General features: G+C 51.3%; 1 protein-coding gene across 2 annotated transcripts; it reads right to left on the bottom strand.

Annotated features, from left to right (window-relative positions):
* Positions 1 to 1,199: 1,199 nt before the first annotated feature.
* Positions 1,200 to 10,570, bottom strand: GLUL (glutamate-ammonia ligase). Of its 2 annotated transcripts, none has more exons than XM_040636313.1 (7): positions 10,421 to 10,570; positions 7,599 to 7,777; positions 6,081 to 6,242; positions 4,586 to 4,732; positions 4,068 to 4,195; positions 3,688 to 3,887; positions 1,200 to 3,135 (listed from the first exon to the last, which is right to left on the bottom strand). In XM_040636313.1, exons 2-7 carry the CDS (start codon positions 7,762 to 7,764, stop codon positions 2,817 to 2,819), a joined length of 1,122 nt encoding a protein of 373 aa, XP_040492247.1. In that variant the 5' UTR covers positions 7,765 to 7,777; positions 10,421 to 10,570; the 3' UTR covers positions 1,200 to 2,816. The 2 variants fall into 2 exon arrangements, with proteins under 2 accessions (XP_040492247.1, XP_008699345.1); XM_008701123.2 differs by lacking the exon at positions 10,421 to 10,570 and adding an exon at positions 9,244 to 9,366.
* Between the last annotated feature and the right edge of the window lie 951 nt (positions 10,571 to 11,521).

Below are 11,521 nucleotides of genomic sequence, written 5' to 3'. Positions count from 1 at the left end.
TGATCTAGTGCTTGGCTGCAGATAACATACCCTCCTCCCTCCTCCCCCTCCCCCCCAAGGGCCGCAAGGGGTACTCCAGTGGAGGGAAGCCAATTTCAGCTAGGAAGGGGGAAGTAGAGCTTCAACAGAAAAAAACACCCCACAACTTATCAGCAAAACCAGAATGCTTAGTGAGAGAGGACACTCTAACAATCCTAATGAAACAACCAATACAAGCTGGGACCATACCCAGCAAACCAGTAAGATTATCCTACTTTGAAAGTGTCAGGAGCCAACCTTCCTGGGGAAAAACAAAATGAAACAAAAACACATATATCCAGGATTGCTTACAACTAGAGCAAAATATACACTTGCCCAAAGAAAATGGTGACCTCTAAGTTTGCGGTGACAAGCCCCACTTACTTACAAACTGAAAGAGGACATTACCTCTTCAAGACAGTAACTACTACTGCACACAGTCCTGGCCCATTAGGTTAAAGTGTTGGGTGGATAGTGTGTTTGGCTGGAGTATGTGCACAGCACTATGGGGGAGGGAGCTCCTACCTGGCCTGGTATGGACACGAACTAAGGTCAGAGTAAACCAGGCAAGGTGTGAGAACTACCTTCAGGTAAAGGGACCAAGAACAAGGGCACAGAGGTGTCATGTGGAGCTTTTGGGGGAATCATGGGCAGCTCATTGGGGCTAGTGCCAGGGAAGGCACATCCAAGGCATATCTGGGCTAGCTGGCCCTGAGCACAGCCAGCCTCGGAAGGCTTCGACCAGGGTAGCCACAGGGTCAGTATGTGCTGTCTAGAAGAACCATTGGCAGTTGGGTAAGGATAAAATCATGACCAGTAGGGATGCTGGGAAGTTTTAACGATCTCAGGCTGCTATTAAGTGAAGCCAGAGGGGTGCTTAAGACAATGTTATAGTGTTGTAAGTCAAAGCCAAGGTCTGGAGCACAGGGAGGGGAGGGTTGGGGTTTGTACCCTACTACAAAACTAGGGCTGGGATATGCCTTCATCCTGAGATTCCAAACACCTGAAGTACAGGGAAAAGCTGGTTGGCAACGCGACTCAGGATAGATTTTTAAAAGTACCCAGAACAAGTAAACTTGTGCTTTTTCTCTAAAAAAAAAAATTCCCCTTTTTGGGTAGGAAAGAAAAGAAAAAGGCACACAGGGACTTAAAAGAAACACAAAGAATCAAGTCAGAAGAGATCTGATGTTATGTTGATTTATAAGAGCTGCTCCGGGCAGTTAACAGTCTGTTTACATCGAGGAGCTATCGAACGCTGAACATACTGTACATGGCAACTGGAAGTCGTCACGACAAGAGAAAGCCACGGCAGGCCTGCTGCAGCCAACATGACCACCACGAAAACAGGCAGACACCGCAGTGGAAATGTAGGGATGAAGGTGGGGTTCGCTTCGTATTATAAAAGGAGAAGTAAATCCTCAGGAATCTTAACAAAGTAAAGGAGAATCTCACACTCAGAGAATAGACACCAGGATACAAAACGACAGGTGTTCTGACTCCAGGGCTGCCCCCATCTCCTCAGACAGCAGAGATGGGAAGGGGACAGTTGAAGCAAACAAGAGATTCTGGAAAAACAAAGACTTAGAAACCCTATGAACAGGATTAAAATCTAAACTTCTGGTTTCGCTTCTTAAAAATTTTAATATATCAAAAGGCCTGCTTTAGGGACATGCTCATCCCACCAGAAAAATCGACCCAATAACCCCTTGTCAGTAACATGCTCAAGTTGACCAGCCAACTCTTATTTCTCAACCTCTGTGTGGACATGTGTGTCTTTCAAATCAAAGCCACAGGGCCCAGGGGACTGCTCCTTCCACAATGTGCTTCCACCTGTTACCCGACCGGTGTCCGCCCCTTCCTCCCCACACCCCCCACCCCAAAAGTGGGCAGAGCATAGAGGACCCACCCTACAGCGGCATCGAGGGAATAGCGAAGAGCCCCAGATAGCTAGCTTTGCAAGCACTGCCTCCCTCACCCCCACTCAATAGGAGATCCTTATTTCCAACCAGACCTTTCACCTCAAATTTGGTTCCCAATGACCAAAATGTTCTTCCTCCTTTAGGAAAAAAAACACACATATCTGCACACCCATATATATAATTTTTTTGTTTTTACATTTAAATATAAAAATACTACTCTGCTTTGTGTTATAAATGGAGGACCAAGCAATGAGAACTTTTTCTTCTAAGGTAGGTCAATCCATCCTTATGCTGAGCTTGTCTTCACAGGGGGGCCATTTTGCCCCACGTAAGGGAAGCACTGTACCCAGAGGACGGGGTGCATTTTCCTGCCTGGTTATCTCCTAAGTCTCATTTTTAATAGAGTTGGTTATAAGCTTACATGAAGTGGAACTTCCCACCAAGAGGGGAAATCCTAACCTAACCCCAGAGTAAGTAACCCCCCCCCGCCCCCAACACTCAGCTACCTTGAAGAAAGAGCCCTCCCCCTCCCTTCACAAACACTATGCTCTGTCCAGATAGCTACGCCTATTGGACAAACACACCTGATTAAATGGAAAACAGTGGTTATGTCTCCCCACCCCCTCCCCACTAACGTACTAGACAGCTTCAGTGACAAGGAAAAAAAGGTAGGGGAGGGTGGGTCGTAAAAAGATTAAGAACCTGACCCCTCTATCCTGGCCAAAGAAAGCAAAGAGATATTAACTGGGCATGAGGAATAAAAAAAGACCTTGATATTCCTCCCTTTGAGTTATAGCTATTAGGACAGTCAAGAGAGGGGCAAACATGGAGGCAAGATGGAGAATTAGGAGGGGTTTGATGGCTGCAAGTCTAGTCCGCTTAGTTTTTGTACTGGAAGGGTTCATCGCCAGTTTCGTTGAGAAGACACGTGCGGATGAGGGCTTCTGTCACTGAAAAGGGGTCACAGTTGGCAGAGGGGCGACGGTCTTCAAAGTAACCCTTCTTCTCCTGGCCGACAGTCCGGGGAATGCGGATGCTAGCACCACGGTTGGCCACGCCGGCAGAAAAGTCGTTGATGTTGGACGTTTCGTGGAATCCAGTTAGGCGCCGGGCATTATCCAGGCCCCCCTTGGGATCGTAGGCTCGAATGTGGTAGTGGTGCCGCTTGCTCAGTTTCTCAATGGACTCCTCAATGTACCTGGAGGAAAGAGAAAAGATCGGGGTACAACCTGGCACCAGGAAATCTGTCCTTCAATGGCATGGAGGGACTCATCTATCAAAGACTGTTCACAATTCACCAAAACATTGTCCCCACAGATCAAATAATCTGTGAGGGTAGCAACTCTGCCTTCTTACCTGTGTGTCCCACCCAGTGCCTCAGAATGGTCCTGGACGCTCAGTAGATGGTATTTGTTGAACGAAAAGACCCTAATCAAAGACCCTGCCCCACCAGAAGCATTAAGTTCATTCACGTGCTTTTACTGTTACTAAGTTATTTCATATTGAAGATTTTCAAACACATTAAATTAGGTCCCCCTTTCCAATCGCTATCCTTGGATTCTGTTCCTAGATTATGTTTTGGTACTCTTCAAATAGGAACGAAACAAGAGAATTAGAAGACAACTTTTAAAGCCAAGTGCTAAAAGCTAAGATACGAATGAAATCTGGATTATTAGCCCCAACACATCAAACCCTTGGCAAGGATGCTGGCAAAGAAAGGAAGATGGCCCCATCAGGAGAAGGCACTCACTTCAGACCATTCTCCTCTCGCATGGCCTTGGTGCTGAAGTTGGTGTGGCAGCCCGCACCATTCCAGTTCCCAGGAATGGGCTTAGGATCAAAGGTCGCTATCACTCCAAAGTCTTCACATACACGATGCAAGATGAAACGGGCCACCCAGAGATGATCTCCCATGTCGATTCCTTCACAGGGTCCTATCTGGAATTCCCACTAAAGAGAACAACATGGCTGGACTTTAAAATAATGTCAACTTCTGACCCCCACTTCACAAGCTCCAAACCCTGCTCTTTTCTCACCTCTATTCCAACCCACCTAAGTTTAGGGTAAACGAGGGGTGCCAGCAAGAGTCCCCACTGGCCCATACGTCCTATGGATGAACAAGTCATTTACCTGGGCAGGCATGACCTCAGCATTTGTTCCAGCGATCTTGATGCCGGCGTACAAGCAGGCCCGGTAGTGAGCCTCCACGATATCCCTGCCATAGGCTTTGTCAGCTCCCACACCACAGTAGTATGGACCTGCAGAGGCATTAACATGGAAAGTCAAGAGACAGGATACCAAGAAATCCCTTTCCACAGAAGTTAGAAATCAGAAAGCTCTCAATACTTGCTCTCTGGCATCATTAGACCTGCCTTCACTGGGAGGTGGGGGTACGGTGTCAGGGGGCTCCTCTTGGCCATAACCTCGGTGGAGTCAGAGGGGTTCCCCCCATGTGAGTGTCTTAAATATCCACATCAGGCTTTGGGTAACAGGAGGCCTCTTTACAGTATTAATTCAGCCAGCCTCAGTGATATTCCCATAGCTTTTCTGATGCATAAGGAGTCACTGTCATCTCTGGGGAAGGAGTCTTTCCCTGGCAATTAAGCAACTAGGGAGCAAGAAGTTCACATCTCACCGGAGGGACTTACCTTGGGGCCCAGGGAAGCCATTGGAAGGCCAACCAAAAGGGTGACCATCTGTGCCCATGAGCGTATATTCCTGTTCCATTCCAAACCAAGGATGCTGATTGCTCACCATGTCCATTATCCGTTTACAGGTATGCCTCAAATTGGTCTCTAGAGAAAGAAAAAGAGTCAATGCGCCATTAGAGACATATGGGCAAATACACTGAATCCCAGTGCTGCTGGGACAAAGGTCTTTGGATTCCACAGAGCTAAAGTGTGAACTATAAGGTGAACTGACCTAGAATAATAAACCTTTGTTGGGTGTCCCATCAGCCTCAGCAGGGAAAATGGGAGAAGCGGTAATTGTACATCTATAGAGACTCCTGGGTCACAAAGAAATCCCATGACCGTGGATCCAAGAACACAGCAACTTTGTACCTTATCTGCCTGCTGGCCACCTCCCAAGTACCACATAGCAGGCACTTAAACTCTCTATGCACAAGACAGCTGCTTTTAGTTGTCAGCCTTATCCCTAGTTTCTCAAGCATTTAGAGACAAACGTACAATTGTCATTGAGAGAATCATGTCTATTGGGGGCCTCCCATTCCAGGTGAGAAGATGAAGGGCTAAGTCGGCTAGCACTAAAGTAAAATATTAAAATGAGATGAGCTCAACTGGAAACAATGTCTAAGCTGGAAAAGAACTTTAAAATAAGTAAATACAGACTTATTATCAGCTGCTTAACTATGTTCCAAAAAACCGCTTTAAAACCTCTACATGAAGGAAAACCCACAACGGAGTCTTTCTAGTGACCCTGAGGGAAGTATTTTAAAGCCTCTCCTCTTACAAAGGAGAAAATGCAGCTCAGCTCAGACACCGGGCGGCCCGCCCAGCTTACAGGGCAAGTAGCAGAACTGGTAAGGCTGCGGCTACCTTGGCTCCAGAGCTCATGCCCTTTACCACAATATGGTACTGCCTCTCAAAACAGAGGCAGTTAAGGTCCAGGCACGAAATGACTTGTCGCAAGTCACACTGGCAGAGTGGAGCAAGAGACTATAAACAGTGGGGAGGGTGGGGGGCTTCGTTTATTTCCCCCTCCTTTTACAATCAGGGAAACTAAGTACAGGGGATAAACAATTTGCCAAGGTTCAAAACCAGTTAAATGACAGATCCAGAATTCAAACCCATCATTCTGACTCAGAATCCATGTTTTTCCAATCTAGGGGCAAGGTGGGAGGGCTATGTCATGAGGGAACTCTGCTGATAGATTTAAAGGAATTCACTGTTGTTTTACATAACCAATAGGAGACTGTGGGTAGACGGGATCACACCACCTCTCTGAATGAGGAAGCTCAGGCTGAAAATGCATGTCTAATCGCCCAGTCTCCTGAAACAGTTCTGAGACACGAGATTAGTCTAGTCTAGTGTTCCCAGTACTGACTTTGGAATCTCCTGTACTTCCCCTTTTTACAACATTCATAGATTGAGGAGGGGGCACCCATACCTATCCTATACACACCTGCAGGCTTTCGGTTGTACTTGAAGACTTCACAGAACACCAGCTTGTTGGGGTCCTTGCGGAAAGGGTCCCGAAACATGGCAGCAGGGACAAGATACATGTCACTGTTGGAGCCTTCAGACTGAAAGGTACTAGAGCCATCAAAATTCCACTCAGGCAACTCTGGGGTAAAAAGAGAAGGGAAAATTAGGCTAAAAATGCAGAGCTTTTCAGGCAAGAGTACAGCCCCTTCCTTAACCTTTCTACGTCTAAAGATCTACACTTTCTTTCCAAAAAGTCACACATACAGGACTCCTGCTATGAATATGCAAACTCGGGCAACTGCACAAAGCTTTACCGTCCTTCCTATGCGAGCTGCAAGTAAGACCACTGCAACAATTCCTTAAGAAAAGTAATAGTCACAAAAACAACCTGAGAATGATTGATGTATCTTCCCTAAGTCCGTCTACTGGACACCAAGGAGACAAACTGAAATATTCTGACTCAACCAGGAAGTCAGTCATCACTTAAAAAAAATGGAACAGAAGAAACAGATTCTGATTCCCCTGCTAGGCCACCTGTGTTGCTTCTTTATCTCCCCACTGCATCTAGGGACTATTCCAGCTCAAGTTATGTCCTTATTCCACAGATGAGAGAATGGACGACTAGTCAAAGCTGATCCCATTATCACTTATCTACTTTCCCCAACTTGTTTTAAAGGCTGGTTTCTTCATCTCCCAAGTTGACTATGAGTTCTCTGAAGGCAAAGAGACCAGACTCTTATCTTGTAGCCCCCCACCCAGTGCCTAATACCTACCACAAAGCAGATACACACTATATACTTTATTTTAGTATTTAGTATTTATGGTCACGCATTCACTCCAATGTGAATATTATCAGAAGAGTAAGTCATCCTTAAAGTAGGCAAGAGGTGATATTTTTTCCTCTGGTCCCCTTCCAGAAGTAGGAGGGCTATGGCTTGCTCTAGACTGAAAAATGAAGGTCACAACTCTTATATAAGAGCTCCTGGTGTGATAAGCAATCAGGTGGTTTAAGAATTTCCAAAAGTGGAATCAACTAGAAACAAATAAACGGCTTGTCCTATTTAGAAACCACTTTACAGAGTCTGCTTTGCATCCAGAACCTCACTGATAAAACAGTATTCAAAGAGTTTGTGAAATAGATAGTAGCAGTCAGGTTAGAGCAGTAGTTTTCAAACTGGGTTCTTGCAGATGCCTCACAGCCAGCTAAGTAGGGTTGCCCAAGTTAGCGAAGTCTCCGGCCCCTTCTCCTGCCCCAACTAGACTTTTATCTTTCTTCTTCAATATACTGGCTTACATGGAAGGTTCTATTGAAATAAAGGGGTCCATTGTTGCTATGCTTTGAGGGAGTGGAGGAGCTTAACGTCGACTGAATGAAGTCTGAGAAACCCTGCCTTAGGAAAGCTTGACAAACAGAATAATAAAGCGGCCAAATCTAGCGGCTTGGTTTCAGGCTGCTCCCACTCCCACATGGCTCCCACTCGGCTTGGTCTCTCACCTTCTATACACTTGGGCTCGCTGTCCAAGGTCCGGGTCTTGCAACGTAATCCTTCTCCAGTCCCGTCGATCCAAATATACATAGCTTGCACTTTCTCGCCCTGAGGCAGGGACATATACAACTGCTTGATGCCTTTGTTCAGGTGGGAACTCGCGGAGGTGGCCATGGTGGACGTTGTTCTGCAGAGAAGAACCGACCAAACAATGATCAGACTCCAAACTGATCCTCTGCAAGAATGACTCAGTGAGGACCATCAAACCAAAAAGTCACAATGGGAATGTCATCCCTTCCCTTTGGAAGTCACCCTCTCCAGGGTAGAGTTATTTGTGCTGCTTTCAGAGGGATTTAAGTTTTTATCTCAGACAAAAATCTCCCTCTAGGCTTCCTCAAGCTAGAATCCACACCTGTGAAGATTAAGCTTTATTTTCTCAGTGTAGCCAAGGTAGGGGACACTGGGCGGGAGGGGGCTCCCAAAACAATACACTAAAGTTCAGAAAGAGTGTTTACAGAAGATATCTCTCTCCCAACATGAGTAAAATCCAGCCACAGAAAGGCTTGGCTGCTATGGTTGCTGCATCAGCCCTGTCTTTTCCTTGCATCCTACCCGCCATCTCTGTGAAAAACCCTTTTTGGAGATTCTTCCACCTCTCCCAAAGTCACCCCACCCACTGAGACGGTAGGGAGAAGAAATAAAGGGGCTAGCTAGAAGATTTAAAAGGCTGGTGGGCTTCCTAAGAGCAGCACAGTTATTACAAATCCCTCAGGTATCAAAAAAGCTGATCTGCGTGGATTCTAAGATGCACACTGCCATCATTTCCAAGGGCTTCTCACTTAGGAAGGTAGATTTACATTTGCAAAGAACATTCTCGGATTCCACCAGAGAACTTGCATGAGGAAATTCCCACTTGAGTAACAAAAAGATCTGGGTTTTCAAAAGCTGAGGCACGCTAAAAACTGCAAGCCACTGCCACAAAACGTCTGAAAGAAGAGAAACCCAACACAAGAGGAAACGTTGTACCCCCACCCCCACCCCCCAGCTCCGTGGCCCAGAGTGGCTGGAAAGGGAACACATTGTTCTCCAACGACTTGGGCAACTTTCTGAAGTACAGTGGCTAAGTTTCTATGGGCAACCGTCCATGTTTGCCCAGCTGAAAACAGAACTGCTTCCCCCTCGGAGAGCCTCACCCTTTCCCTTGGGGAAGAGCAGAACCTCCTCCGTCTGGTCTCCCGCACCGCATTGGAGAACCGGTCCCTTTCCATATCCTCTGCATACCGCGAGTGCAGAGGCCTCGGTGGGTCACACACCGCCCCTCAAACCTTCCCCACCCCCATGCCTGCCTTTAAAGGCCAGAAGGAACAACACCGGACCCCTTCAGCTCCCACTACAAAGTCTACAATCCAGTCTCTGGCCTTCCCCCCAACCTGTTACAACAATATCCAGCGACACTTTCCCCCTTCAAGCCTCAGTTCCAGATTTCCTGCTCTTTTCGGTGAGACGAATTAGATGTCAACGTTCTAGCCTACTGTTATCGACTGGTAACTCGGTGCCCAAATTTATGTGGCGTAAAAATGGGATTCTGCGCTTTCTAGCTGTTCCTGCAGCTGTCGCCGGCTCCGGGGTCTTCCTCCCTGTCTCTTCACTCACCCCAGCCACAGGAGATCAATCGGATCGTTGGGGTAGCCCTCCCTGGCCCTTCTCCTTTTGGAGTTGCGCTCCCGCCTCTCCTGGTTCTCCGAGGGCTCCCGCTGGTCCATGCACCAGAGCTTTCTGGGCGAGGGAGACGGAGACGGAGAAGGGGTCAGGGAGCGTTCGGGATCGCATCGGGCCGAAGAGGAATACGAGGACTGGTGGGCCACGGTCTTAATCTTGACTCGCGATTTCTCTCCGGAGTTCGTGGAGTAGGCGACGAAGCCGAAGCAGTTGGAGGGGGACTCCGAGGACCGCGACTCCACGTCGTCTTCATCTTCGTTGTTGGTGGTCTTTGCGGATTGGCGGCTGGGGGGGGTTCCCCGCTTCCCGCCCCCGGGGCAGTTGGGATAATCCACTTTGAGAGCAGCCCTTTCCCAATGAAATGTCCCTGAAGTCGGCGCCCCGCCCCTCGGGCCCCCGACCGAATCTCAGGGCCTGGCCGAGGGAGCCATATCCCTCCGAGGGCCGAGGCTGGGAGGGAGTAGGGGTGTCGGGGGTTGGGGCAGCGCACCGTCGCTGCCTCTGCCGGGCCAGGCCTCTCCGCCCGCTGCGCCCGCCGGCCAAGCCGGGCCCGTTTCCCCATTGTTTAGTCACACTGCAAGGCCCCCGGGACCCGCGCAGGAGCGGCCCATACTACCGACGCCCACAGCCACTCGCCTCAGTGTAGGCGTCTAGAGATCCTCCAGACCACGACGGTCCCCCAAGGCCCGCCACCGCGGAGCAGGAGAGCGAGGCTCCCGTGGGGCCACCCAGCAGGGCCACCCAGCCACTCCATCCGCAGCGCACACAACACCGCCGAGCTGGGAGCGCTGGGCCCGAGCAGTGACTCCACCGTTCGCCTCGCCGAGCGACCTCCAGGGGCGGCGCTTAGGGCCGCGAGCAACGAAAGAAAGATCAAAACAACTCCCCGCCCTCCTCCAAGCCTGGCGATCAGCGCACCCCACAATCGCCAGCCCAGAGCCTCCGGGAGCCGCGGGCGGCGAAAGCACGCGGAGGGCGCCGGGGCAGAGGAGCACCGTAGGGGCGGGAGATGCAAGGGGCTGCCCCGAGCCGCGGGGTCGACAGTCCGGGTTCGGGGGGCTGCAGGGGCGGCGCGCACCACTTCGAGACCCCGGGCCGGCGGCGTGCTTACCTGGACGGCGAGCAGGCGGCAGGGCGGGCAGGCCTCGAGAGCGAGGTGCGGCGAAGAGAGAAGGCCGGTGTGCCGCTCAGAAGCTCCACTCTTCTCCCATTCTCGGCTCTGCGGGGCTGCTCGCGGCCGCACACTCTTTATCTGCGGCCCGGGCCGCCCCCGGCGCCCTGATTGGCTCCCAGCCGCCGGGAGCCGGGGCGGATCAGCTGATGCACGCCCGGGCCCCGCCGCCATTGGGCGAGCCGCAGAGCGGGCGCCGTCGGGGTGGGGGCGCGAGGGCCGGGAAAGAAAGAAAGGGAAAGGGCCCTGGGGGGAGGGGGCGTGTGGGGGAGGGGAGCAGAGGAAGGGCTGGCCGGCGGCGCGCCGACCGGAGAGTTCCTGCCAGGAAGGACCCCGCCTGCCCGGGCTGCCGCTCGCCTCCGCTGGCAGACCGCGGGCCTGGGGCCGTCCCCTCAGCCCCCACTCCCGGGCCCGAGCGGGGCGTCCGGCCGACCGCCTGGCCGCCGCCCCCGCCTGGCCGCCGCCCCCGCCGCCCTCAGGTTGGATAGCTTTGCAGGCGAGGCCTCTCTTTTCCGGGGTCGTACTGCAGACCCCCAGGCTCCCTAAGGACGTTCTGATCCCCGGGAACGTAATTTTGCCTTTTGTTGTGAAAGACCCTCCCGCCCTCCTCGGCGCTCGCGTCTAGTTTGAGGCGCGGTGCGGGCAGCGGGGGCGGCGGCCGCGGCGGGGGCGGTGGCCGGGCGCCGAGGGGGCTGCCGAGGTGGTCCTGGGGCGCGCCCGCCCGCCCTCGCCGTGGGCCTGGGGACCGGGGAACGGCAGTCTGCGTTCTCACATCAGTTACCAGCACGCTGTGCTTAGGTCATGCCGTGGAGGGGATGCTGGCAGGCTTAGGAACGGTCAGGAGACCTGTCAGATTCCGCCTCCGTCCCCCCCAGACAAGTCTGTCAGCGACTCTCCGGGCCCAGGCTTCCTCATCTGCAAATAAAGCCGTTCGAGAGAGGACCTTTAGAGCCGCCCACCAGATCTGAAATTCTGTGTGCAGAACTGTGCCCCAAGGGCAGCTGAAAGAAAAGTGAGGTCTTCGCATACCCCCCTTTGAAG

The sequence above is a fragment of the Ursus maritimus genome, unplaced genomic scaffold, assembly GCF_017311325.1.
Source record: "Ursus maritimus isolate PB19 unplaced genomic scaffold, ASM1731132v1 scaffold_2, whole genome shotgun sequence".
In the NCBI taxonomy this organism is placed as follows: Eukaryota; Metazoa; Chordata; class Mammalia; order Carnivora; family Ursidae; genus Ursus; species Ursus maritimus.
This window is presented reverse-complemented; position numbering and strand designations above follow the sequence as displayed.